The following is a 27,285-nucleotide window of genomic DNA, read 5'->3' on the forward strand; positions in this document are numbered from 1 at the left end:
GCTTCTCAGAGCTCTAGCCCCCGACACTCACACCTCCATTCTCTGCATCCAGTCCCCAACTTTCTTGCTTCTCTCACCATCTCAAACTCACTCTTGTTCTAGCCTCCCCTCCCCTATCCCTCTGGCTGCTCCTACTCTGCATGGCATCCTCCCCGCACCCCACCTCCATGGCCTCAGTCTCCCCATTGCAGCCTCTACCCCACAGGTGATTGGCTCTCCTTTACCTTGCACTCCTTAGGCAAAGACTGAAGTCAGCCCCTTCCACCAGAAGGTACTTGGCATCAGCCCCCGAGATAGGACAAGGCTAAGCCTGTCCAGTTCACTGCCCTTGCTGGTTTCCAAGCAGTCAACAGAGGGGCCCCGGGAGTCTGGCCCTACCCCTACAACAGCCCACAGCCCAGCCAGCTAATCCGGATATGCTAGAAGGGCATGGGCTGGGGAGGGAAGGGGAAGAAGAGAGACAGCAGGGCTCAGGACAGGGGCAAGAATGGGTGCTTCCTGGTCTCCCTCTGGTCTTTTGGGGTGAAAGGTCCAACATGGCCCCTGACTCCGTGCCCAGTTAATCAGCTGCCATCCCAAGGGCCTCCTGTGCTAGCTTAATAGGGACAACAGTAAAATGAGATTAACTGGGGGCCAGAGAAGGAGGAAAAGGGCAGATGGAGACAGCAGAAGAAGACAGCGATTCTGCCTGGGCCGTTCCACATCCGCCTCTGCCCTCTCCTGCTCCTCTCCTCTGGAACGGGCCTCCACAGAGACAGACCCTCCAAGCTTCAGGTTCAGGAAGGGGAAGGTATCATATGCAGGGTTCCCTCAAGGACTGAAGAAGACAGAATGCACCGCCCAGCACACATGGGTAAAAAGAGAAGGCACGGTAATCCCAGCACTTTGGGAGGCTGAGGCAGGCAGACTGCTTGAGCCCAGGAGTTGGAGACCAGCCTGGGCAACACGGTGAAACCCCGTCTACAAAAAATACAAAAATGAGCCAGGCATGGTGGTGCACGCCTGTAGTCCCAACTACTAAGGAACCTGAGGTGGGAGAATTGCTTGAGCCCAAGAGGTGGAGGCTGCAGTGAGCTACGATCACACCACTGCACTCCAGCCTGGGCAACAGAGTAAGACCGTGTCTCAAAAAGACAGAGAGGCCAGGAGCAGAGGCTGATGCCTGTAATCCCAACACTTTGGGATGCCGAGGTGGGCAGATCACCTGAGGTCAGAGACCAGCCTGGCCAACATGGTGAAACCCCATTTCTACTAAAAATACAAAAATTAGCTGGGCGTGGTGGCGCATGGCTGTAATCCCAGCTACATGGGAGGCTGAGGCAGAAGAATCACTTGAACCTGGGAAGCGGAGGTTGCAGTGAGCCGAGATCATGCCACTGCACTCCAGCCTGGCGACAGAGCGAGACTCCATCTCCAAAACAAAAAAGAGAGAGAGACAGAGAGAGCAGAATTTCCCTCCCAAAAGTTTCTGAGAGGCTGAGAGTGCCCTAATACTTAGAGGGCAGCAGCTGCGAGATCAAACGGGAGGAAGCTTATCAAGGTCAATGGCCAATCCTAGAGTATGATTCTGAAAATGTTAAGGATGATGAATCAAGGCTGAGACTGTAACACAACTCTGGCTGTAGAGTAAGGGTACAATAAAAGAATGGGAGAAGGGAAGTGGTCCTGTCAGCACGAAAACTCTCAAACCCAGAAGACAGAGACAACGCGAATCAAGAAGCACCCTGATACATTTAAAGAGTCTTAAAGAAGGAAAACAGGGGCTCAGCAAGATTGAGTCTATTCTCTGGGCCACAGACTTGGAGAGGGAATCCTGAACTCCAGATTTCAATCCGATGGGCACAAAAAGTAGAGAAGGAAAATAGAACACACAAAATAGCCCTGCTCAAAGGCTGAGCTGTCTTGAATAAAGGAGTTCTATGAACCGACAGAGAATGTTCATTCCACATCCTGAGAAGGTGGTCTTCTACCTGGGCAGTGCACAAGCTGAGGGGCAAGCCCCAGAATTGAGGAGACCTGGGGGAAGGGGTGGAAGCCACTCTCTGCTATCCACTCTTTCTTCACAAGGCCTCCGATTCCCTGCAAGGTAAATTAGGACCAAAGCCCCAAGTTTTGGAGTCTGGGGGAGGGTTTGAGTCCAGTGCACCTCTATCTTCACTCCACCTCAGAAAATTCCTGAATCTGAGGAGGAAATGTCAGCGTGCACCCGAAGAAAATGGAAACATGAGGAGGGCCATTTCATCATTTATTCTAGGGAGGAAATGAAGGTAAATTTATATCTCAGCGAGCCCCCAGTATCTCTCCCTGCCCCACCCCCATGGAGGGAGGGTGGTGTCTGGCACTGAGGAAGAGGCTCCTCAGGATTGGGAGGCAACATGGGGAAAATGGGGAACAAGAAATGGGTACCAGGGTTTCCAGAATGTGGCTGGAAGAGGTTAGGGACTAGGTTCAGTCTCTGGAAATTTTCGACGTACGTGTGGGGGGTGGGGAAACGTCTGGAGGGGTCGGGGTGGGGGAGAGTAATTCTGAAACTGCATACTGGGGGCTGGGGAGGTGGCGGATCAGCACCTCTCAGTCCTGGATTACAGGGCAATTAAAGCAGGATGGGAAAGGAGGACCCCCCCCCCACCCTTTATCCTACTGGGACTCAGGGCCCTAACCCACAACAACTCAGATGCTACTGGGACATGTCTGCACCCCCAATATATTAGGGCTTAAGACAAGTAAAACGCCTGGGGAATGGGGGACACGGACGGAGTCGCTGTTGTTCCTTCCCCTTTGGCCCCCTCCTCACCGGAGCCCCAGTTGCACAGAATGACCTGGAACGGAGGCTTGCACCCCCAAAACATAGGGGTGTGAGTCAAAGTGAATGGTAAGAGGGACGACCCACAGCGCCTGTCCGCAAGAAGTTGCAACCCAGAGACCCCGCACCAAGCAGAAGGAAGAGCGACAGCGCTTGAAGCTTGCACCCTGATATTTGCGGGGGTCCGGGAAGAGGGGAGCGGGGCCGGAGCCCATATCGCGGCACGTACCACGCAGAGACACATGGAGGCGAATCTGTTCCGAGCCGACATGGAGAAGGGGAGGGGGACTGAGGGAAGGGGGTGGGTGGAATATCAAGGGTCCCGGGGTTGGGGGAGGGGGAGGGGCAGAGGGGCGGGGGCTGCGGCGGCCGCGGCGAGAGGAGGCTGCGGCCGGAGGGGGGGGAAAGGCGCCTGCGCAGTAAGGGAGAGCGTCACGTTGGGAGAGAGAGGGGTGAGGGGAGACCCTTTTAGCCACCAACTCCCCTGGTTCATGCTGTTTCTCTGTGGACTTCACTTTCCACTGTACTTCTATTCTGACCCCTCTATAAATAGAGACAGACTTAAATTTGCCAGTTTATCTCTCTAGTTCTCGGGGACTCCTTATTCCATCCCATCTAATGCCCCAACCCCAACATCGCGAGACCCCTAACCATTCTGAAACCTCACTGGACATCTCGTCATTACTGGACTCCCAGAGTCCAGGGAAGCAAACAGCACTTCTCTCACAAGAACCCCCAAGGGATCTACACTGCTTCTCCCACCAAACCCCCCAATCTCCTCAGATTCCAAGGCATCTCCTATTCTAACCAGCATAGTTCTCCCCTGCAGTCCAGCCCCACCTGATAGGCAGCCCATGATTCTTCAAAAGTTTAAAGAACCACAGATCCTTGTTGTGCCCCCAAATTAGTATATGCTAAATCATCCCTTTCCATATCACATCTATCCCCCAATCCACTAACAGGTACCTTGCAGTTAGTGCAAATATTACTCTTGCTCTAATATAAATATCCAAATAACAAGTCCTCCAATTTGTTTGGGATCCCCTGTCCAAACCCCCGAATCTAGTAAGATACTCATGACTTCCTAATGTGCCAGTCTCCAATTCCACACCAGAACCCAATTTCAGGAAATATTTAATCTACTTTAAAGCAGACCCTCCAAATTCAATTGCAATCTCATCAATTTTTTCCAAAATCCTTATAAAAAGAAATTTAGGCGGGAGGATCGCTGGAGGCCAGGCGCTCAACACCACCTTGGGCAACACAGTGAGATCCCACCTCTTAAAAAAAAAAAAAAAATTTGGCCCGGCGCAGTGGCTCATCCCTGCAATCCCAGCACTTTGGGAGGCCAAGGCAGGTGGATCACGAAGTCAGGAGTTCAAGACCAGCCTGGCCAAGATGGTGAAACCCCATCTCTACTAAAACTACAAAAATTAGCCGGGCGCAGTGGCAGGTGCACGTAATCCCAGCTACTCGGCAGGCTGAGGCAGGAGAATCGCTTGAACCTGGGCAGCAGAGATTGCAGTGAGCCGAGATCGCGCCACTGCACTCTAGCCTGGGCGACAGAGTGAGACTCGGTCTCAAAAATTAATTAATTAATTAATTAAAAGTATTTTCCTTTTCCTTTTCTTTTTTTTTTTTTTTTTTTTCTTTCTTTCTTTTCTTGAGACAGATTCTTGCTCTGTCGCTCAGCCTGGAGTGCAATGGTGTGATCTCGGCTTACAGCAACATCTGGCTCCCGGGTTCGAGTGATTCTACTACCTCAACCTCCCGGGTAGCTGGGATTACAGGCGCCCGCCACCACACCCGGCTAATTTTTTGTATTTTTAGTAGAGACGGGGTTTCGCCATGTTGGCCAGGCTGGTTTCGAACTCCTGACCTCACATGATCCACCCGCCTCGGGCTCCCAAAATGCTGGTGTGAGCCACCGCACCCGGCCTTTTCTCTCCTTTTCTTTAACCCTGAGGTTCATAGATTACACCCTTTTCTGGCTACCCAGAACATCTCCACGATTCTGAATTCCAACTTTGTCGGTAGATTGCTCCCAAATATATCTTCTCCACACTCAGGCCTCAAAAAATACACACCAAAGATATGGCCGGCAATTTGCAATTACCCACAAGTCGTCCAGAACACTCCCAACCTCCTCCTTCAGTTCTCTTTAGAGATTTCCATTTTCTCCCAAACAACTTAACCTGAAAGCCTCTCTTCCAATTGAACGCCCGGTTCTCCCATTGAAGGCCCACCTTTCCAGCTCTTAAAACCCAGTGAGGGGTCTCCTCAAATCGGCTGACTTCTATAAAATGCTCACACATGGTAGAAATGACGACTTCCCTAGAATCTCACCCAAGCGAGATTGACCCCGTTGATCGGCATCTGTTACATGCGCCCCCAAGATGACCCCCAATGTCCTAGTTTCATATCTGGTAGGAAGGCTTGGATCACCAGAGGATCCAAGGAGTCAGTGCAGAAGGGGCTGGACTCAAAATTCCTTAGAGAATAGAAAACTTACAGGCCCTGCTTATCCACCAGTGGGCGCTATGGCCCATAAAGACCCTTCCCCATCCCCCATTTCCCTTTTCCCTCCATTTTCCGTTTCTCTGTTGCCTGGCAACGCAGCAATCAAGGACTTTGCTGTCGCCTAGCAACCGTCTCCTGGGAACACAGAGCTGAGGTAGGAGGGGTGCTCTGATGAAATCTGAACAGACCTCCATCTTAGGAAAATTGAGACGTCAGACTTCCCAACCCCCGGATTCTCCTTTCCAAAGACCCCCGCGCCCTGAAGTTACTTGGACAATAGCTCCTTAAACCCTGTCTCCTTTACGCACGGGGGACCACGCCACGCCCATCCCGGGTCAGCCCCGCCCTCATTTCGGTCAGGTAACCCAGCCCCAAGGTTCCTCCTCTTTCCGAGGGTTACTGCCTCCCTCGATAGGAGTAAGCCAGACTCCGCCCACCTGCCCGGGAGGCCACGCCTCCGTCCACTTCCCGCCCATTCGGTCCCCCTGCCTCGCCCACACTGTCCCTCCGCCACGCCCCTGCCGGCCAATGAATGAGGCCGTCGGCCACACTGCCCCGCCCCCGGCATCTCGGCTTTGCCCAATAAGGACCACCCGGAGGGTTTAACCGCTTCGCTCCTGGGGCTCTGGCAAATAGCCTCAGTCTTTCCCCCACTGTATCCCCACCCCCACTTGTTCTGCTCCGCCCTCCGCCACCCTCGCCCGGCCCTCCAGCCCGCCACGCAGCTTCAGTCGTCGCCGGTTACCATGGCAACGGCGGCAGCAGCGCGGGGAAAGGGGGAGGGACGGGGGCGGAGTGGGAGAAAGAGATGCTCAGAGACGAGAGATGCTGGCAGAGATAAAGGCACCAAGAAAGGCAAAGTGATCGCTGTAGAGTGGAGTTTGCATACAACACAGGGCCTAGCACGTAGTAGGCTTTCAATAAATGTTCCTTAAATTACTGCGGCAGGAGTCTAAATATAGGCAATGAAAGATGGAAGACTCAGGCAGAGCCGGGGAGCTCAACGACCGCAAAGCCTGAGCACTCCCTACCCCATCCAGCATTTGGGGAAGCAGGAGCCATGTGCCCCCTGCAGGCTCCTCTTGGGCTATCCTCCGCTGGCTGCCCTGGATAGAGATGAACCACAACTCCCAACATCGCCATGGGCAGCAACCCTCTAACATTGAGGGATCTTGTGCCTCGGGGCCTTATGGGAGTTGGAGTCCCTGTCATCCCGAGGCTGACAAGTTTTCCAGCCAACGAATGTGGCAAGCCTGGGTCTCCACGCCTCTGTAAACCCCAAATGCATGATCTGCTCTGTAAGCCTCCTTCCTTCAGGGATGCTCAACCCTGGGCTCTATGGAAGAAGTAGGAGTCTGGAGTGGGTAAGGAATAAGGCCACCCACCCACCCAGAATAGCTGCCAGTGCAGGCAAGCCCCTCACCCTCGCTCCCATTTGTGTGTTCACGTGTTGGAAGCAGAGCCCACACATTCCAGCGGGCTTTCTATTTACACCTGGATACAGGGGACCACAGCCACGGAGCCTAAGGCCAAGTGGCAGGCCTAAGGGCAGGAGACAGCAGGAACAGAGGAAACCAGGCCAGAGAAACTGAGGCATAAAAATCCACCGAAACTACAGGGATGTGGGGAAGAGGCAGCCTGGGAAAAAGCCCGAAGCCCACAGAATGAGGGACAAGCAAGTCGCCCTGGTGGAGAGAGTGTGGGGGCTCCAAATCTAAAGGTCCTCAGCCCCCAATCTCTTCCAACCATCCTCACACGTGCACAATGCATGTGTACACACATGTGTGAGTTTGTGGCAGGGAACATGTGTGTCCTCAGCTCCCTCCCATGAAAAGCTGCAGTTCCCACTAAATATAACCCCCTCCCCAGCCTGTGACTCACCCGGACCCCGCCTCCCCCGGCCCCCACTTCCTGTCCCACCCCCCAGCCCCCAGCTGCCTGCCACCCGCCCAAGCCTCCCTCCACACACCAGGCATCCAGCTCTCCAGTCCCAGAGTCTCCAAGCAGAGCCTAGGTATCCGCATCCCACCAGGAGCTCGCCTGTGCTCCATCCAGGATCTCCTGCCTTTGCCAGGCTCCAACCAGAGGGACACTCTTGCACAGATCCCCACCGCTGCCAGCCCTGCCCTCCTCCTACACCTTTTCACCCCGGTAACCTCAGTACCCTCGGTCATAAGTCCTCAGGGACCCTTAAATCCTGGTGTCCTCCCCCATCTTGATCCCAAGCGTCAGGGGTATCTGGAACAGTCCCCCCATCTGCTCTTCTCCCTCTTTCTTGACCAGGGCTAGATACAGTGTGGGAGGAGATGGGGACATTGGGCCCCTGCCTTTGGGCCACCCCCAAATTGTGCACCACCCACCCGGTCCCCCTCCTCAAATCACCTCTCTCCCTAAGCCTCTCATCCTCCTCCTCAGAGGCTGGCAAGCTCGGCTGCTGCAATCTTCTGCCTCCTATGGGAATACCCCCACATCCTTGCCTCACCTGGTCCATTCCCTCAGGTAATCCCATGCCAGGGCCCCAGCCCTCTGACAACTTCTAACTACCTCCATTCTATATGACTGAACCCTAAATTAACAGTTCCCTCAAATTGAGAGTGCATCCCTAAATGCAGCCACGAGATGCTTGTTCCAGAGTCTGAAGGCCCACCCCTTCCCTGCCAGCTAACACCCCAGACCAGTCAGGCACTCACAACCAATAACCTTTACCCCCATGCCAGGAGCCCCCCAAAACTGGACAAGGCCCTTGGAAGCCAGCTTTTCCCTGGGGAGGAAAGAGGAACCCCCCCAGCATAGCCCACCTTCCCACATACACCAGCAGGACTTCCTTGTGAGCCAGGCTTCTCCTTAAATAAGTCTCCCTCAAACAGCGCTGGTGAACCCCGAAACCCACCAGGCCCCCCAAACCATGGAATATCCTAAATTTTCCATTTCCCTACAGGTACAAAGGGATCACTCCAGGGGGCACCTGTGGCCAAATCCAGCATTTTCTCAGATGTGAACCCCAAAACTAAATTAAGACCCCCAAATACATCTTACTTCTGATGCTGCCACTCCAGGGACGCCAGTCCCAGATAAGGCCTACTAACCCCTCCCCACAAACTCATGCCCTCCCCCCAGTTTATAGCCCCCCCATCATGCTTACCTTGGTTGTCACTATACAGAGACAGTCCATGTTGGGGGGCCTGGCCGCGGCGGCGGGTAAGGGGCTCTGACTTCATCGGAGTTTCGTTCCTCCCCTCCGTGGGTTCTCACCCCTCCCCCCTCCGCACCCCACTTTTGCAGGGGGGGCCAGGATGGGGGGAGGGGTGAGAGGGGAAGGAGGGGGTTGGAGAAGGGAAGGGGAGGGGAGCGTGGGAGGGGAGGGAAGGGGGCCCTAAAAGGGGCTCCCCAATGGAGGGGAGGGGGCTTGGGGAGCACACCCCGATTCTCAGGAGGGGCGGGGGCACCGGGGGCTGGCAGCCCCGGAGTTCGGGGGCTGGGGCATGAGCTGGGGTGGGGGAGGGGAACTGGATTTCGGGGAGCCCCGGGGTAGGGGGGGATCTTGCCAAACGGCCAGGGGCTAGGGGCCGTGGCGGGGGAGTGGGGTGGGGGGGTTGGAAACGGCAGCGGCCGAGGGAGCCGTGGAGCCGAAGAGGGAAGGGGAGAGAGGAGGAGAGAGGAAGCAGGGGGAGGGAGGGAGGGAGCTAGGAGCCAGAATGGGGGGGTGCCTTGGCAGAGTTAACTCCTTCCGTGCTGGCAGGAACCCGGATAATGGGAAAGGAGATAGAAGCAGAAGCACAGAGGCCCTGAGGCAAACATGGAGACCTGGCCAGCCACCAGCGATGACAGCAAAGACGATGAGGCTGGATTTCATTTCTTAGAGAAGGAAGCACCTATAGTTGGGCTGGGAGCACCCATGGTTATTTGAATACGGGAGGGAGGCCACGACAGGCGGTAGGGGGTCGGGTATGAGGGAGGGGCTGCAGGAGGCAATCCCTGGGGGCCTAGTTCTGCCTCAGGTTTCTCAGGGGGAAACCTAAAAAGCCTTAGACTCTTTAGTGCCTGAAATTGAGGCAGCCAAAGAAAAGGAGGAAGAAAGGGAGAGGGGGTACAGGACCACAGAGAGTGCATTCTCGGTGCCCCAAGTCCCTGGGCCACCGACTCAGTCTTTCGTCTGCAGGGCCCCCAAGTTTCTATGTAATATTAGCAATATTTGCCTCACCCCTCCAGCCCTGCCTGCCCCTCAGGAAGTAAGGCGCTCGCCCCCACCTCCTTACCTGACTCTCTGAGAGGGAAGCCTCATAATAGTCCAGGATGTCTGCCACAGAACAGAACTGGGTTACCTCCCCATTCCAGGCCTCTCCAGACACATCACCCCTGTCATCACCGCTGCTGTCCGGCTGGCAAGGGAGGAGCCCTTTCAGCCAAGGCTGGTCCACACTCATGGAGGACACCATAGGCATGACCCTGCATGGGGCTCCAGCTTGGACCAAATGATTTCCAGGCTCCCAAACAGCCCCCGAAGTTCAGTAACGGACAGCCCTTGGAGGCCCAGGTCCCTCAGAAAACGGGCTACTCACCCAGCAAGGCCTGGAAGAGGTCGCTATGCAGCACTGTGAGGAGGGGGGGTGCCCACCGCAGCAGCGGGGGTGCCAGGAGCCAGAGGGCTGACCTGGGAGCTAGTGCGATGCAAGGAGAATTGGGACAGGGAAGAGGCCAACACAGGAAAACGAACACACTGTCACTTCATCTCCCCAGCCTGTGCCCTTCACCCCAAGCCCTATGGAAAGATTCAGGGAGAAGGATCCCTGAGCCCCAGCCCCCCACTTCAATCCCAGACCTCCCCTCCACAAGGACCCCTGTTTTTCACCTCTTGGTCTCTGGGACATCTCTCTCTTCTCTCACTTTAATCTCCCTAATCCTCCAGGATTGGAGTTGAGCTGCTTCTCCCCACTAAATTCCAGCTGTGAGTAAAGTAGGCCATCTCTGAACCGACCAGCTGTCCCATTCCCCCAGGTCCCAAGGCACCAGCGCCGCCACCATCTTGCTGCACACACCCTGGCCCGTCTCCCCATAGGCAGGCAGAACCTAGCCACACTGTCCTAAGAAGCCAGCAAAGAGGGCCTCCTCACAGAGGGCTCCAGCAGCTCAAAAAGAAGCTGACCCCAGCTCTCTCTCCTCCAGGGCCTCCTCTCACCCCAATGAGAATTGCAGAGAGAGGGGTAGAAATTGTTTGGAACTTCCTGACCTAGGGCTAGAGAAGTTGGGGTTTCACAGGTAAGAGGCAGGAGAATTCCTGCAGTTCCTCTCAGGCCCGGGAGGATTCCATCTGCCTAGGCACATGGTCTCTGGAAGTAACAGAGGGCAGAGACAGAAGGGAATGTTCAGGAAGATCTCAGAGGCTTTATTAAGGGAAGCGCAATGAACCTGGCGGGGCCTTCCCACTGGGAAACTGTAGCTGCTTCAAGAGTTAGTGAAATGGTTTACGTCTCAGAAGAATACACTTAGGGCACTCACACCCTAGCTTGGGTGCCCCCCCCCCCCGCCCACCGTGCCCTCCCTTTTGTGTTGGCCGAGACAGATTTCATCAGGAACCTTAGAGTCTGTCTTTCGGTGCCTCTACTTCTGCCATCTACCTTACACTTCTCTTTCCCTACTTCTCTCTTCTAACCCCACCGGAGAAGCCCTCCCTTCAGTCCACCTCCATCCCTCTGGCTGCAGTGACTTAAACCCCTTCCTCTTCTGTCCCATCCTATCCCATCACCCCGTCGGAGGACTAGACTCTAGTTCGGACGGGCGGGATTAAGGAGTTTGGGGGAGACGAGAGACGCTTGGAGATCCCCCTAGGTCAGCGGAACGCAGGGCCGGGCTCCAGGGAACTACAGCTCCCAGCATGCCCCGGGGCCCGCAACCGCCGCCGCCCGGTGCACTCTGGACGATGAGTCAGGGCTAGGAGGTCCAGGACTTGGGCGTACAGGACGCCAGAGCTGGGTCAGCGCTCCGTCCAGCGACGGCCGGAGAGACTCGGAGATGCAGGCAGCTCGGATAGCCCCGAGCTTGGGGCGGCAGCTGCTGAGGCTCGGGGGCGGAAGGTCTGTGTATGGACAAGAGGAACGGGGGGCAGCGGCCCTGGGCACTGGGCCAGGACTGAACCCCCACTCCCCACAGCTCGCGACCCACGGCGCTCCTGGGGCAGCCCCGGCCCGGCCCTGCCCGGCGGCCCTATGCCGGAGGTGCCGCTCAGGTAAGTCGCGGCAGCCTTGGCAAGGGGGTGTGGGAGCAGCGGTCCGCTTAGGCGCCCGCCTCCCGCCGTCGGCAGGGGTCTCCCTCTTGGTGCCAGGCACCTGCCCACAGCTCTGTCGCCGAAAGTAGGGGAAAGGGCAATCCAGGGTGCCCTAGGGCGAAACTAGGGGAAAGGTCACCGCTTCGCGCCGCCTCCCAGCGTGGTCTCGCCTGTGCTCCCCTTGGCACAGCGGAAGTCCCTTCCCTGGACTTGCTAACCATCTCTTTTCCCAGCTGGCTCTGGACAAGTCAGATTCCCACCTCTCTGACGCTCTGAACAAGGAAAAACCGGCCAAAGCGGTAGGTACCCCCAAGGCCAGGTGGGCCTTAGCCAGAGACACTCACCCCAACTAGAGTCCTGAAACTCGCCTCTCTCTGCCCAGGAATCTAAGTCCTTTGCTGTGGCGATGTTCAAAGGCCAGCTCACCACAGATCAGGTGTTCCCATACCCGTCCGGTAAGGGAAGGGGTAATCAGAGCTGGGTGGGGCCAGGGTGGTTTCCCCTGCCAGCCTGGCTTGACCAGCCTGTCCCCCACCCCAGTGCTCAACCAAGAGCAGACAGAGTTTCTTAAAGAGCTGGTGGAGCCCGTGTCCCGTTTCTTCGAGGTAAGGAATGACTCGGGGCTTGGTCCCTGGTGGGGTGGATGGAGATGTTAAGCTCAAAAGGAGCCTGGATGTGGGACCCTGTGCCTTCCCCAGGAAGTGAACGATCCTGCCAAGAATGACACTCTGGAGATGGTGGAGGAGACCACTTTGCAGGGCCTCAAGGAGCTGGGGGCCTTCGGTCTGCAAGTGCCCAGTGAGCTGGGTGGTGTGGGCCTTTGCAACACCCAGGTGAGGGCACCCCATTGCCACATCCCAGTATCTCATACTCCAGCTTGGCAGACTCAGCTCCTTTACCATCTCTAGGGTCAAGGTCTCTTCTAAGCATCTGCCCTGGGTGCCTGTGGGATGGATGTTAACTCTCCAAACATAACACAATTTACATGCAGTCCTCTAGGGCTGAACCATGGGCCTCCCCCTGGTTCCCAAGTCCTTACAAATTTCTAAGTTGGGGATTGCCTAACAATAGACTAGTAGCAAGTCCTCCTACCTAGACCTAAGACAGACCAACATTCTCTTCTGTGCCCTTTGCACGCCCCACTTCCTTTCCACACACTGGGGATGGCCCAGGTCAGGCACTGCCCTAGGTCAGGAACTGCCCTGTTGCCCACACTCTCCTGTTAAGGTCAGGTCCCTCTGCAGCCAGTGACAGCCCCAGATCCCTGCTTCCCCTCCAGTACGCCCGTTTGGTGGAGATCGTGGGCATGCATGACCTTGCCGTGGGCATTACCCTGGGGGCCCATCAGAGCATCGGTTTCAAAGGCATCCTACTCTTTGGAACGAAGGCCCAGAAAGAAAAATACCTCCCCAAACTGGCATCTGGTGAGGCAACCCTAGGAGACCCAAGGATTGGGGGAGTATACTGAGCCTGGCACAGATTAGGCCAGTTGGCACTCAGATTATCAGATGGCTGGGCATTTCAGTCGGGGGAAGATTCTGGGGAGGCATCACGGTGTGCTGGTTGGGACATGCAAAAGAAAACTGGATACTCCCAGGTGTTAAAGGGGAACTGCCTGCTGGAGGGATGGGGAAGTGGGCCGAGGGGACTTTGAAGCTCGTCAGAACTTGGGGTAAAGGAGCTCTCTCCCCAACAGGGGAGACTTTGGCCGCTTTCTGTCTAACCGAGCCCTCAAGCGGGTCAGATGCAGCCTCCATCCGAACCTCTGCTGTGCCCAGCCCCTGTGGAAAATACTATACCCTCAATGGAAGCAAGCTTTGGATCAGGCAATCTGCCTCCCATTTCTCCCCTTATCCTCCGCCCAATTCCAGGCCCCGCTGCTCCCCGTCCTCCATGCCCTGAATGTCCCTCATTCTTCCACAGTAATGGGGGCCTGGCAGACATCTTCACAGTCTTTGCCAAGACACCAGTTACAGATCCAGCCACGGGGGTGGTGAAGGAGAAGATCACAGCCTTTGTGGTGGAGAGGGGCTTCGGGGGTGTTACCCAGTGAGTGAATTTGGGTTGGGAGAGCTTAGGACTGAAGGGCAGGACTGGGTTCCTGGGCAGATGGCTGTTGCAAGTCACCCGGGGATGTGTGCAAAAGCCAAAGCAGGTGGACTGAATGTGGCCTTTGGGACTAATATGTATGCAACTGAGCTAAAGTTTTGGCTCCAGCAACCAAGTCCAACACAAAATAAGACATAGCCAGGCCTCCTTAGCCTTCAGGGCCGGGGGTAAGTGTTGGCTGTAGCCTCTAATAGTCTAGGAGTTGTAATTCCTCCCTAGTGCATAAAGAGCAAAGAAGCAGTTTTTCCCCACTGACAACCTGTTGAACACACCTCTGCTTTCCCACATTGCCCTGACACAGTGGGCCCCCTGAGAAGAAGATGGGCATCAAGGCTTCAAACACAGCAGAGGTGTTTTTTGATGGAGTACGGGTGCCATCGGAGAATGTGCTGGGTGAGGTTGGGAGTGGCTTCAAGGTCGCCATGCACATCCTCAACAATGGAAGGTTTGGCATGGCTGCGGCCCTGGCAGGTACCATGAGAGGCATCATTACTAAGGCGGTGAGTACCCTGCCCAAGTCCCCAGGTAACCCGAACAGTAGTCTCACTGTCCCCCTTGCCATGTGTCCCTGATCACTTGCAGGCACTCCCTACACCAGAAACCCCTCCCCTACCAGCAGCCCCAGACTTGTTAGCTTAGGTCTCCATCCAGCGTAGACTGAACTCTGGTTGTATGCAAAGCCCATCCCTGTGGCGCAAGCCCAGCCCCTGTCTAGGGAGACTGCAGAACCACACTGAACCAAAGTGGAATACATGGACCCTCTTCCAGGTAGATTATGCCACTAATCGTATCCAGTTTGGGGAGAAAATTCACAACTTTGGGCTGATCCAGGAGAAGCTGGCCCGGATGGTTATGCTGCAGTATGTAACTGAGGTGAGGGCCTCCCAAGCTCCTCTCCCTGGAGCCCTGGGGCTTTCTTCCCAGTTGGGTCAGACTACAACCCCCAGCAGCACCTGGGGCAGTGGGTCTCCAGCTTTACACCAATGCCCTAGGGGATGCGGGGAGGCATAGTCAGCTCAGCTTCTGCCGAAGGAAGAGAGCAATGATGTTCTGCTCAGGTGCCTGCCAGCAGTACCAGAAGTTAATTCTACCCCATCCCTTACGTCCACCCCTTTTAAGAAAACAAATACTGGCCGGGCGCGATGGCTCACGCCTGTAATCCCAGCACTGTGGGAGGCTGAGGCGGGCGGATCACGAGGTCAGGAGATCGAGACCATCCTGGCTAACACAGTGAAACTCCGTCTCTACTAAAAATACAAAAAATTAGCCGGGCGTAGTGGCAGGCGCCTGTAGTCCCAGCTACTCGGGAGGCTGAGGCAGGAGAATGGCGCGAACCCGAGAGGTGGAGCTTGCAGAGCTGAGATTGTGCCACTGCACCACCCCAGCCTGGGCGACAGAGCGAGACTCCGGGAAAAAAAAAAAAAAAAACAAATACCTGGAAGCGCCTGATGAACTGACCCAGAACAACTATTTGCCTGACCTAACAAGCTAGGTCATCCCTAATCTTGGAGATCTGGGTGATGAAGCCAAGTCTGACAAAGCCCTTTGCAATTTTCCTTCCCATGTCCCAACCATGCAACCTCAGTCCATGGCTTACATGGTGAGTGCTAACATGGACCAGGGATCAACGGACTTCCAGATAGAGGCCGCCATCAGCAAAATCTTCGGCTCGGTGAGGTCCCAGGCATGCTGGGAGGGAGTCCAGTTTGGGAGCTCAGCTCCCACAACCAGTCTCATCTGTTCTTTGTCCCTAGGAGGCAGCCTGGAAGGTGACAGATGAATGCATCCAAATCATGGGGGGTATGGGCTTCATGAAGGTACAGGACAGTCTTCTGAGCCTCGGTTGGGCCAGGGGTGGGTAGGCACATCTCAGCAGGGGCATATAATTTGTGTGGCCCTGTGCTAGGAACCTGGAGTAGAGCGTGTGCTCCGAGATCTTCGCATCTTCCGGATCTTTGAGGGGACAAATGACATCCTTCGGCTGTTTGTGGCTCTGCAGGGCTGTATGGTAAGAGGGAGAATTGGGTGGGGGTAGAGGTGGGGAGGACAGTGAGTCCTGACTGCTGGACCCTCTTCCCCATAGGACAAAGGAAAGGAGCTCTCTGGGCTTGGCAGTGCTCTAAAGAATCCCTTTGGGAATGCTGGCCTCCTGCTGGGAGAGGCAGGCAAACAGCTAAGGCGGTAGGCTTAGGGTCAGGGCCAGGGGAGGGCAGGGCAGTGTATGACAACTAACCAGTCATTCTCCCTCTTCCTCTCAGGCGGGCAGGGCTGGGCAGCGGCCTGAGTCTGAGTGGAATTGTCCACCCGGAGTTGAGTCGCAGCGGTGAGCTGGTAAGTGGCCAGGGGTCCAGGAGAGCCTGCGTCAGGGACTGTAGCCGACAGCCCCTCTGAGCCCTGCACTGTCCCCATCTCTTCAGGCAGTACAGGCTCTGGAGCAGTTTGCCACTGTGGTGGAGGCCAAGTTGATAAAACACAAGAAGGGGATTGTCAGTGAGTGAGCTCTACACCCTTCCGCCCCTCCCTTTCCTCTCCTTGAGACTAATGCCCCCACCCCCACCCCCACCCCACCTACCCGGCAGATGAGCAGTTTCTGCTGCAGCGGCTGGCAGACGGGGCCATCGACCTCTATGCCATGGTGGTGGTTCTCTCGAGGTGAGGAGGCAGGCGGGGAATGCCTGAGCCGCAGGGGGCCTGGGCCTGGATCCCAGCCGGCCCAGATTTATTTTCATCTCCTGCTTCCTGCCAGGGCTTCAAGATCCCTGAGTGAGGGCCACCAGACGGCCCAGCATGAGAAAATGCTCTGTGACACCTGGTGTATCGAGGTGAGACTCGGGGCTGCCAAGCTCAGGTGAGGGCTAGAGGTGCAGGCCCAACCCTCCTTCCCTCTCCCCAGGCTGCAGCCCGGATCCGAGAGGGCATGGCCGCCCTGCAGTCTGACCCCCGGCAGCATGAGCTCTACCGCAACTTCAAAAGCATCTCCAAGGCCTTGGTGGAGCGGGGTGGTGTGGTCACCAGCAACCCACTTGGCTTCTGAATACTCCTGGCCAGGGCCTGGCCCGGTTATGTGCCTTTCCTCAAGCCAAAGCCCCTCTCCTTAGGGCCCTGGTTTGTCCCGGAGGGGGCCTAGTATTCCCAGGACTGTGCCTGCTCTCAAGAGCACTTACTGCCTCGAAAATAATAAAAATTTCTAACCAGTCATGCTTTGCTCCTGTGTGTCCGTTCTTTCCCTCTGCTGCCTGCCTCCCTCCCAAAGAAAGGAGCCAGAGGCGTGGGGAGTTTGCCTCTATTGCTTTATTTGGTGTTTTATACAAGTGACTAAAATAAATAGAGTAACAAAGGCAGCTACATGGCCCAAATCTCCCAGCTTCCTCAGGCTGCTGTCTAGGGTGCCTAACCCCAGGGTACCACTGACCACCCCCAAACCTGCACAGGGCAAGGCTATGGGTAACTGGAGGAGGAGGTCACATTCTGGGGTTAGAAGGGGCCCAACGGACGGGATTTTTCATATAAAAGAGAAAATGCCTATTTAAAAAGTCCCAAAAATGTAAGAAACTCTATTTTAACCCCCAAAAAGACTTATAAAAAAAAAAAGCTAAAAATAATCAAAGGTCCCTTGTCTACCCGAGGGAAGGGGGAGGAACCAGGCACTGCTGGTGAGAGTCACAGTGGCCACAATCTCCTGTATGGCAGCAGCTGCTAGGCTGAGCCCAGGCACTGTAAGAGCAAGCACATGATGGCCAGGACAGCCAGTCACACACCAGGAGCGCCAGGCCAAGCCTGGCCCCACAGTGGGCTACATAACATCCACAAAGAACTCACTGGGATTGCCCATGGCCATGTGGAAGCTTTGGCGGCTGGCTGTCAGTTCTGGCGGCACAGAGCCCAGGTCTCTGACTGGAGGGGCCCCCGGAGGCTGCACTGCTGGAGGGACTGGAGGTGGGGGTGGGGGCATCATGACCACCATCATGGGGTTGTAGGGGAGGGCCATGCCAGGGGGTGGTCCATAGGGATGGAGCCCCGAGTGGGCTCGGAGATTAGGGGCACCCCCAGCTGAGCCTCTGGATGGAGGAGGGCCCCCATCGCCAGTCCCACTTGGTTCCCCACCCCGCCGAAGGCTGCCCCCTCGGCTGGAGGGCTCGGACTCACTGCCACTGCCGGACTTGGACTCGGGGGCCCGCTCCTCGGGCCTCCCTGTGCGCCCTGCCCCCCCATCACTCCGGGTCGACCCACTGCTCCGGCTGCCTGTGGAGGGAGGGGAGGGGCAACTGAGTCCTCACCCAGGCTCCTCCCTGGCTCCCCTCTGATCCACCCTCAGACCCTGGCCGTACAGTTATGTGGGGATGACTTACCCTCACTGTGCTGGCTGCTGGCACTGCCCCCACCAAAGGTATAAGATGAAAGTTCATGGTACGGTGGGGGCTGCGGGCTGTAGGGGTGTGGGGCCGGGTATTGGTAGGAGAAAGTGGGCAGCAAGGGCCAGGGGGTGGCCCCAGGCAGAGGAGCCAGGGTGTCCTGGTCCGAAGCCCCACTGGAGCCATCGTTGTCATTGAGAGACAGGTTGACTAGGTCTGGAAAACAAGGGAAGTGAGGAAGAAATCACTGCTTCAAGAAGCTAAGGCCCCAAGACACGGAATGGAGAGGAACTGGAAAGTTCTCCCAGACCCACCCACGATGGGGCTCAAAACAGGGGTTCACAGGGGTCTCTGACAGGAAACTCCCATCTACTTCTGCCATGAGGGCAGGGGCACAGCCAGGGCCACCACTAGCCCATGTCTTTGTGGGACTCAGGAGGATGTGCACCTTCCCCCGGTGGACACAGTCCTGCACCTGGCGCGTGGCTTGTCCAGCAGCGCATGGATGGATGCCAGCCACGATCCTCGGCCAATGCAGGACCTAGTGCGGGACACACGCTGCTCGACCATCCATCGTGGCCCTGGCTGCAGTTTCTGGGCTAGGTCTAGGGTTGGAGAGGCAGAACAAGGCAGGCAAAGCCACACTCCCAGAGTTGGGGCAGAGGGACTCACAGCTCTCACAGCCACCACTGAGGTCTCCGAAGACGTAATAGCACTGTTCAGAGAAGGTGATCTTGTTGACGGTGTGTCGGATCAGGCCTGCTTTGAGCAGCCCGCTGGCATACTTGCGGGCCTCCCGCCGCTCAGGAAAGCCCTCCACGTGATGGTAGAGCCAGTCAACCACATCCGAGCCTGGGAGCATCCACAGTGGAAAAAGGCCTCAGGTTCTCCTTCCAACTCCTGCTCTCGCCTCTGCCTGTGCCACTCCTGGCTTTGGCTGCCTCCTCCTCCCTTTCTCCAACCACCTACCCAGGACCCAGCCGTACCCAGAAAGGCATTAGGGATGGTGATCTTGAGCCACATGCGGTCCCGGACTTCCAGTCCAGACTCTGGAGCTGCCATGGCCTTGGTCACCGATGCCATGTCCGTATGGATGGAGAGACCCCGGCCCTCACAGCCTGGCAGAGGAGACCACAGGGAATGAGAGTCAGGGATCACTCCCACAAAGGCAATGGGTCAGACCACTGCAGGACAGCCTTCTGCTGGGAGGGTGGGATGCGGTGGGCTGGTGGCTCACCATCAGGCAAAGAGGATCCAGATGTAATGGTGCTCATGGAGGAGGAGCCCGGATAGGCTGGGAAGGTGCCAGTCAGAGCCGCAGAGTGGGACACCCAGGCAGCAGGGTCAATTGGCTGGATGGGCTCATCTGGGACAAAGATGGCACCAAAATGACCCATTCTCAGTCCCCAAAAGCCAGCCCAGTCCCTCCCTGACTCAGCCTCCTGTTCCACCTCTGCCTGGACCCTCCTCCCACCCATTCCCCATGACCAGAGGTCCAGCCCCAGCCTCCTGGCCAGCCCCCACCCCCAACTTCAGGCCCCCTCCCTGAGTGTCACTCACTTCGCGGGAGAGTGAAATAGGCCTGAGGAGAGGGATCCCAGCACTTGGCCACAGTCAGCACAATGGGGCTACGGGGAAGAGAAGTCCAGTCAAGGGCGCAGGGGAAGAGGAGGCCTCAGGAGAGTGGGGGCCTGAAGCAAGGATGGATTAAGAGACACAAAGAGAAGGAGAAGCAAGCACATTGCGGCTGGGCTGGAGAAGGTGAGGGTGGAAGGCACCACAATGCGGATGACTCATCAACATGGAAAACTCTTAAAAACATACTGCCAAATGAGACAAGAGAGTACACGCTGTACAATTCCATTCACAGAAAGACCAAAAACAGGTAAAATGAAACCGTGCTGTTCAAGGATACATGCAAGAATGGTAACTATCGAGTGAGGCAAAGCTCTCCTCTGTTATGGTGATAGCCAAAGAAGTCAGGAGAGTGACCACCCCTGGGGGAGGGAGACATTTGGGAGCAGGAAGGGACATCTGGGGAGGAAGTTCTAGAATATCAGCAATCTCCTATTTGATGGTCTAAGTGGCAGTGACATGGATATTCACTCTAGTATTATTTGATACGTCACACATTTGTTTCACGTACTTTGTTTTTGTTTTTTTGTTTTTTGTTTTTTTTTGAGACGGAGTCTCGCTCTGTCGCCCAGGCTGAAGTGCAGTGGCCGGATCTCAGCTCACTGCAAGCTCCGCCTCCCGGGTTCACGCCATTCTCCTGCCTCAGCCTCCCGAGTAGCTAGGACTACAGGCGCCCGCCACCTCGCCCGGCTAATTTTTTTTTTGTATTTTTAGTAGAGACGGGGTTTCACCGTGTTAGCCAGGATGGTCTCGATCTCCTGACCTCGTGATCCACCCGCCTCGGCCTCCCAAAGTTGTTTCACGTACTTTGAATGTTATGTCTCAGCACTTTTTTTTTTTTTTGAGATGGGAGTCTCGCTCTGTCGCCCAGGTTGGAGTGCAGCGGCGTGATCTCAGTTCACTGCAACCTCCGCCCCCCGGGGTTCAAGTGATTCTCCTGTCTCAGCCTCCTCACTAGCTGGGACTACAGGGGTGCGCCACCACACCCACTTAATTTTTGTATTTTTAGTAGAGACAGGGTTTCACCATGTTGGTCAGGCTGGTCTCGAACTCCTGACCTCTGGTGATCCACCCATCTCGGACTCCCAAAGTTCTGGGATTACAGGCATGAGCCACCACGCCTTACTACTTATTAAAATTGCAAAACAAAACATAAAAGAGAAAAAAAAGAGGACTGAGGACCTGCAACCTGCTCGCCAACTTACCCAGGCTTGTGCACAATGTCCCTCAGCACCCGCACGGCGTCATCATTGCTCATGTTCTCAAAGTTCATGTCATTCACCTGGAAGCAGGGGAAATGGGTCAGAGGCATGGTGGGAGAGGCTGAGGGCTCCCGTGCAGGGCAGCTCGGTGGCCGCACCCCAGCACACCTGCAAAAGCATGTCCCCTGGCTCAATGCGCCCGTCGGCCGCCACAGCCCCACCCTTCATGATGGAGCCAATGTAGATGCCTCCGTCTCCCCGCTCATTGCTTTGGCCCACAATGGAGATACCCAGGAAGTTGTACTTCTCTGTGGAGAGAGGCCATGTGAGGAGAGGAGGCCCCCGCGGCAGGACCCCCAGAACCCTAGAGAGAGAGGCCATGTGAGGAGAGGAGCCCCAGCCGCAGGACCCTTGGAACCCTAGAGACCAGGCCCTCCCCACGCCCTAGCCACAGGCTCTCCCCATACCCATGTTTAGCGTGACTGTGATGATATTGAGAGACATGGTGGAATCTGTGACGCTGCTGAAGGACGATGTCTGTGGTGGGAAAAGAAGGAGCTAGAGTGCCCTTCAATGACCCAGGGTCAACCCTGGGGTGCTGCCAGTGTCCAGGCACCACCCAAACCAAAGCCTATGCCCCACCTTCTCCCAGCACCAGCCTTCCCGTGGGAACCCCTCACCCTCTCCAGGCGGGGTGGCCGCTGCTTCCTCCGCCGTCGGTGGCGCTTAAGGAGGCGGGAGGCACTGCTCTGCTCCGTGGAGCTGCTGAACCTGCCAGGAGGTTGGAAGGAGAGCAAACGTAGGCCAAAGTGGTCATGGGGCCAAGAGAAAGAACCAGAGGATTGACTGGAGGAGAAGAAAGGGGGCTGGGCGCGCTGGGGAGAGCTGTGCAGAGCCACACCTGCTCATGGTGTCCTCCTCGTCGGAGTCCCCCAGGCTGGTACTCTCCAGCTCACTGGTCATGAGGGTAGAGGAGCTCTCATATCCCGCCAGGTGGCGCTCCAGCCTTGAGGGGCCACCAGTCCTGTGGCCCCCAGCTGCATATGGACAGGAAGCTCAGGAACCAAACTTCCCCCTGCTCACCCCACCAAGGCTGGGGTCTGGCCCAGCCCTTCCCGGCCCCCAGGCCTGCCCCTCACCGCCATGCTCACTGCTCTCTCTCCTGCGAGGCCGCTCCCGCCTCAGTGACACTACTGACTCGGTTTCTGTCTCAGGCTCCAGATTCTCATGGCTGCTGGACACATTAGGGCTGGACAGGCAGAGATGGTTTCCAATCCACATCAGGAGAACAGGGTTCCGGATCCCAGGCGTACCCTACCAAAAGGCCTGGGTTCCCTCCTCACCTCCCTCCCTCGAAGTCAAGAATCAGAAGGACTCACTGAAAGGATGGAGGCCTTGAGTCCCCAATGCCGCTGGTCCTCTCGGGTGGCAAAGGGGGTAAAGGTGGGGCTGGAGGCGCCAGTTCTGCCCGAGGCTCGTGGGCTGGAGGAGCCATCTCAGGTTGGGGATTATCTGAGGACACCAGCTAGAAGGGTGCAAACAATAAACAGTGGCTCACCTGGGAGTCGGGGTGTGACAAGTTGCAGTAAGTGAAAGAACGAGAAAGGGTCTCAGAGAGCTGGAGAAGAGCAAAATAACCTAGCAAGTATTAGAGACTCCAGAAGGAGAAGGCTGATGGCCTCTCACTGGCTCTCCAAACAGATAGGAGGTAAACAGCCAGGGCTGCTAATACCTGGCCTGGGAGAGGGCTACAGAAACGGACTGAGGCCTGGGGAAGCTTGGAAATGCAGAGGGGACCCAGCCCTCGGCGTCTGCACCTCTTACCCAGGATACCACCCTTCCATTGAAGCAGGGGAGGCGGGCGTTGTCATCTGAAATTTCTTCCTTCACCACTCTGCCAAGAGACAAGGTGGAGGTCAGTGAGCTGGACCAACCACCCCCACCCCCACCCCCATCAAAGTTCCTCCCAATCTTCACCCGGCTCCAGGATGCTGACTTTCTCCCGCCCTGTTCAGGTCTTCTCTTACATTGAAAGAACTCACTCTGACACCTAAGAAATCTCCACTCAATCCCCTTTCCTTATTTCTCCTCTCCCTAACGCACCCTCAGGGGCGTAGTGCTGCTCCAAAGACTTGACTGAGTCTGATTCAAACCTCTCAGTACAATTTCAAAGGCAATCCCCTATGCTGATGCAGCTGCCTAAGATACCTATCTAATGAGACTGGCTGGTAGCCTCCTCTCAACCCCATCCCTGTTCCTTACAAACCTTCCAAAAAGGCCGGGTACGGTGGCTCATGCCTGTAATGCTAAAACTTTGGGAGGCTGAGGTGGGCGGATCACCTGAGGTCAGGAGTTCAAGACCAGCCTGGCCAACATGGTGAAACCTCGTCTCTACTAAAATATAAAAATTAGCCAGGCATGATGGTGGGTGCCTATAATCCCAGCTACTCAGGAGACTGAGACGGGAGAGTTGCTTGAACCCAGGAGACAGTGGTTGCAGTGAGCCAAGACTGTGCCACTGCACTCCAGCCTGGGCGGCTGAGCAAGAATCTGTCTAGGGAGGCGGAGCTTGCAGTGAGCTGAGATCCGGCCACTGCACTCCAGCCTGGGCAGCAGAGCGAGACTCCGTCTCAAAAAAAAAAAAAAAAAGGCCGGGCGCGGTGGCTCAAGCCTGTAATCCCAGCACTTTGGGAGGCCGAGACGGGTGGATCACGAGGTCAGGAGATCGAGACTATCCTGGCTAACACGGTGAAACCCCGTCTCTACTAAAAAATACAAAAAACTAGCCGGGCGAGGTGGCGGGCGCCTGTAGACCCAGCTACTCGGGAGGCTGAGGCAGGAGAATGGCGTGAACCCGGGAGGCGGAGCTTGCAGTGAGCTGAGATCCGGCCACTGCACTCCAGCCTGGGCGACAGAGCGAGACTCCGTCTCAAAAAAAAACAAAAAACAAAAAAAAAAAAAAAAAAAAAAAAAAAAACCTTCCAAAAAAAGGCTTCGGTCCTCAACCAAGTCTCTACTTTTATACTTGCCTTTAGTTTTCACTAATTCATTTCCAGAAGACTGTCCTTTCTTGAGTAAAAACACCCATTAGAGGCCAGGCATAGTGGCTCACACCTGTAATCCCAGCACTTTGAGAGGCCAAAGTGGGTGGATTACCTGAGGCCAGGAGCTGGCCAACATGATGAAACCCTGTCTCTCCTAAAAATACAAAAATGAGCCGGGCACGGTGGTGCACACTATAATCCCAACTACTCCGGAAGCCGAAGTAGGAGAATCGCTTGAACTCAGGAGGCGGAGGTTGCAGTGAGCCGAGATTGCGCCACTGCACTCCAGCCTGGGCGACAGAGTGAGATTCCACCTCAAACAAACAAAAAACAACAAAAAACAAAACCACCCACCATTAGATCAAACAAACAATGGAAGCTCCTCATTAGACTGAAAGCTCCCAAGAAGAGAGCAAGCTGGCACTCCCAGTCCCCTGTGCCTCATGTGGCACAAAATTCGGCAGGAAGCAATCTGCTCAGCCTGACAGATCCCAAAGCCCAGCCTTGGGGTCATCTCTCCAATGGGTTCCCTGTGGTGGACTGGACTTGCCCCTTCTTCTTGACCACGACATCAAACCATGAACACTTACTCTGATCAACACCATGTCCTGGCCACACACCACACACTGACACTTAGGCATTAACAAATACTGTCAACTAAATGAATAAACATATAAAGCATCAGACTCTCTGCCCTGGTTGTTTCTCTCTCTCTTTCCACACACACCCTTGCCGCCAAATTAGGACACCTTGTCTAATTAACCCATTAGCCTAATATGGTCATAAGAGCCAGGATATATATCAACTTAATCCATTTGCTGTCAATGTGACAACACAGCCCAGTCACTACCAATCTGTCTCAGCATCATGTAGGATTGTTCCCAACATAACACAATCTCAGCATAGCTCAGTCCACTCTTAAGACAAATTACTGTGTATCACCATAACCTTTATAGAGTAGTCAGCCTCAATACTAATGAGAATTACCATTCACCAAGAATTTACCATGTACCACACACCTGAACTAACCATTTCATTCTGTGATTTTCTCCATGTCACAGACGAGATCAAGACACAAAATTTAAATTAATTGTCCAAGATTGCACTGCTGACAACTAGAAGAACCTTGACTTAAAGCCAAGATAACTCCCAAGATAGTATCACCCTTCCCATGTCAAACAATCTTTCTAGCTAGAGTCCAGTTTGTTCAGTTCTTCTAAAACCCATGCTATCTCAACTTAATCCAGCCTGCCTTCAAAAAAGCAGAAGTTGGGCTGGGCGCAGTGGCTCACGCCTGTAATCCCATCACTTTGGGAGGCCGAGGCGGTCCGATCATGAGGTCAGTAGATCGAGACCATCCTGGCTAACACGGTGAAACTCCGTCTCTACTAAAAAATACAAAAAATTAGCCAGGTGTGGTGGTGGGTGCCTGTAGTCCCAGCTAGTGGGGAGGCTGAGGCAGGAGAATGGCGTGAACCCGGGAGGCGGAGCTTGCAGTGAACCGAGAATCAGCCACTGCACTCCAGCCTGGGCGACAGAGCGAGACTCTGTCTTTAAAAAAAAAAAAAAAAAAAAAAAAGCAGAGTTTGAGGACCCAGAAAGGGCTCAGCCCCAAAGACCATAAACACAAAAGGGCTTTCTCTGCATTATTTACATGCCAATCTAGTCCAAGATAGCCCTGAATGTCCAAATTACCCTAGGATAGCCCAATCTATTCTAGCACAGCCTACAATGTCCCCACACGCAGCTGTCTGCACCAATATAGACTAGAATACCCCAATACAGCTACCTGTACTAGCATGGGCACCAACAGCCTTGTCTGCCCCCATACTGAGTGCTCCAATAAAACCATGTCTAGCCCCAAGATAAACCAGGATTAACCAATACAGCCCAGTAGAGTCCATAATGGCCCAAGTTTGTTTTGTTTTGTTTTTTGGTGTTTTTTTTTTTTTTGGAGATGGAGTCTTGCACTGTCGTCCAGGCTGGAGTGCAGTGGCGCGATCTCGGCTCACTGCAACCTCCGCCTCCCAGGTTCAAGCGATTCTCCCTGCTTCAGCCTCCCAAGTAGCTGGGACTACAGGCGCCCGCCACCACGCCCGTCTAATTTTTTTGTATTTTTAGTTAGTACAGATGGGGTTTCACCGTGTTAGCCAGGATAGTCTCGATCTCCTGACTTCGTGATCCGCCCGCCTCGGCCTCCCAAAGTGCTGAGATTACAGGCGTTACAGGACTCCTGAGAACGTACTAAACGACCAGACGATAGATGAATTTACTCAGTACAGTCTAGAACACTCCAAAATAAACCAGTATGCCCCCACCTATTCCAGTAGAGCCTAATCGTCTCTAATCTGGTTTAGGATATCCTAGTCTGCCCGTGTGCCTCAATCTATCCAAGCATAACCTTGTCCATCCTGGGAGAGTCAACCTACCTCAGCATGGTACAATCTGCTCCACCACAGGCCAGAAAATCCTAGTGTGGCCCGAAGTAGATGTGTGCCCCTCCACGTCGCCCAATCCACTCTAGCAAAGCCCCCGTCGGTCCTATCTAGGCCTTGCGCTCACCCGAAATCCTGATCCATAGACTTGAAAAAGTACTTGGCGCCCGCGGGCCGCTGCAGGACGCTCTTGAAATCGCCGAGGGTGATGCGCTCGGCGGGGACAGGGATCTTCACCAGGTATGGAGTCTCTTCCTCATCCAGGTGGTAAATCACCTTCGTCTCCCCAACCCCACCGCCCCCAGCGCTGCTGCCCGCCATGGTCTCGCCCGCGCGCTCCCGGGCTCCACCGCCCACCCAAGGGGCTAATGGCCCCTGCCGCGCCTGCGCACACCCGCAAACCGACGCGCGAGCGCGGACAGGACGGACCCAGTACTGGAGAGAAGCAAAGGGAAAAAAGCAGGGGTCGGCAAGGGTGGCGGCGGGGGGCGGGCCGCGAGGTGCGACTCAAAGCCGCGGTCTCAGCGGCCGCTGCGCGCCACCGCCACCGACAACGCGAGCGTCCTCCAGGTCCCCGCCCACCTCTCCTCATGTCACGTGACCTAAGCCCGCCCACCCCGCGTTCTTCAGCCGCCCCCGTCACGTGACCCCCTCCCAGTCACGTGACCGCGTGACTCCTCCTAGTGCCCCCGCCACGTGATCGCTGCCTTCGGCAACGGTCTCCCAGCCCCCAAAGGTGTACCCCAGCCGAGGTCCTCCGAGCACCCAGGATAAGCTGGCCTGTGCCCTCAGGAAGCGGACAGTCGGCTCCCACCCGGCTTTACCCCACACCGGCGGGAGCGCGAAGCAACTCTGACCCTCAGGAGTGTGCGTGCAGGGAGTGAAGGTGGGGATTGTGGGGGTTCCTAGACTCGAGTGGGGAG

At 55.7% G+C, this 27,285-nt stretch overlaps 3 protein-coding genes and 1 long non-coding RNA gene across 17 annotated transcripts in view; 2 read left to right on the forward strand and 2 right to left on the reverse strand.

The window, feature by feature from the left end:
• The window catches only part of LOC105473169 (discs large MAGUK scaffold protein 4), a 31,184-nt gene extending 20,077 nt beyond the window's left edge, over positions 1-11,107 (reverse strand). For 4 of the 8 annotated variants that reach the window (XM_071082272.1, XM_071082271.1, XM_011726900.3 and 1 more), the window contains exon 1: positions 8,466-8,797. In XM_071082272.1, the coding sequence (XP_070938373.1) occupies positions 8,466-8,495 (30 nt within the window). In that variant the 5' untranslated portion in view covers positions 8,496-8,797. Of the gene's footprint in view, positions 1-8,465; positions 8,802-9,579; positions 9,621-9,882; positions 9,982-10,172 lie in introns of those variants that run through there. The other 4 variants (XM_071082268.1, XM_071082267.1, XM_011726855.3 and 1 more) reach the window with 3 other exon arrangements.
• Positions 5,551-8,367, forward strand: LOC139359435 (uncharacterized). Its single transcript, XR_011615353.1, has 4 exons — positions 5,551-5,683; positions 6,828-7,107; positions 7,739-7,822; positions 8,262-8,367. It is a non-coding gene; the product is annotated as an uncharacterized lncRNA (long non-coding RNA).
• Positions 11,108-11,258: 151 nt separating the features above from the next.
• Positions 11,259-16,892, forward strand: LOC105473163 (acyl-CoA dehydrogenase very long chain). Its single transcript, XM_011726805.2, has 20 exons — positions 11,259-11,394; positions 11,471-11,546; positions 11,819-11,884; positions 11,968-12,040; positions 12,126-12,190; positions 12,284-12,418; positions 12,865-13,009; positions 13,282-13,411; positions 13,509-13,634; positions 13,996-14,194; positions 14,463-14,567; positions 15,280-15,366; positions 15,449-15,511; positions 15,601-15,702; positions 15,778-15,875; positions 15,953-16,025; positions 16,112-16,184; positions 16,274-16,346; positions 16,441-16,516; positions 16,588-16,892. Exons 1-20 carry the CDS (start codon positions 11,333-11,335, stop codon positions 16,726-16,728), a joined length of 1,968 nt encoding a protein of 655 aa, XP_011725107.2. The 5' UTR covers positions 11,259-11,332; the 3' UTR covers positions 16,729-16,892.
• Positions 16,893-16,967: 75 nt separating this feature from the next.
• Positions 16,968-26,935, reverse strand: LOC105473235 (dishevelled segment polarity protein 2). 7 transcript variants are annotated; one of them, XM_011726989.3, is made up of 18 exons: positions 26,490-26,933; positions 22,708-22,777; positions 22,263-22,408; positions 22,023-22,132; positions 21,785-21,920; positions 21,564-21,654; positions 21,351-21,420; positions 21,052-21,191; positions 20,887-20,963; positions 19,607-19,674; positions 19,284-19,412; positions 19,033-19,164; positions 18,719-18,898; positions 18,522-18,587; positions 18,044-18,262; positions 17,841-17,936; positions 17,514-17,624; positions 16,968-17,408 (listed from the first exon to the last, which is right to left on the reverse strand). In XM_011726989.3, exons 1-18 carry the CDS (start codon positions 26,681-26,683, stop codon positions 17,287-17,289), a joined length of 2,157 nt encoding a protein of 718 aa, XP_011725291.1. In that variant the 5' UTR covers positions 26,684-26,933; the 3' UTR covers positions 16,968-17,286. The 7 variants fall into 7 exon arrangements, with proteins under 7 accessions (XP_011725291.1, XP_011725250.1, XP_011725246.1 ...); XM_011726948.3 differs by having other exon boundaries at positions 17,514-17,936; positions 22,035-22,132; positions 26,490-26,935; XM_011726944.3 differs by having other exon boundaries at positions 17,514-17,936; positions 26,490-26,934.
• Between the last annotated feature and the right edge of the window lie 350 nt (positions 26,936-27,285).

Source organism: Macaca nemestrina, chromosome 17 (assembly GCF_043159975.1).
Source record: "Macaca nemestrina isolate mMacNem1 chromosome 17, mMacNem.hap1, whole genome shotgun sequence".
Taxonomy (NCBI): Eukaryota; Metazoa; Chordata; class Mammalia; order Primates; family Cercopithecidae; genus Macaca; species Macaca nemestrina.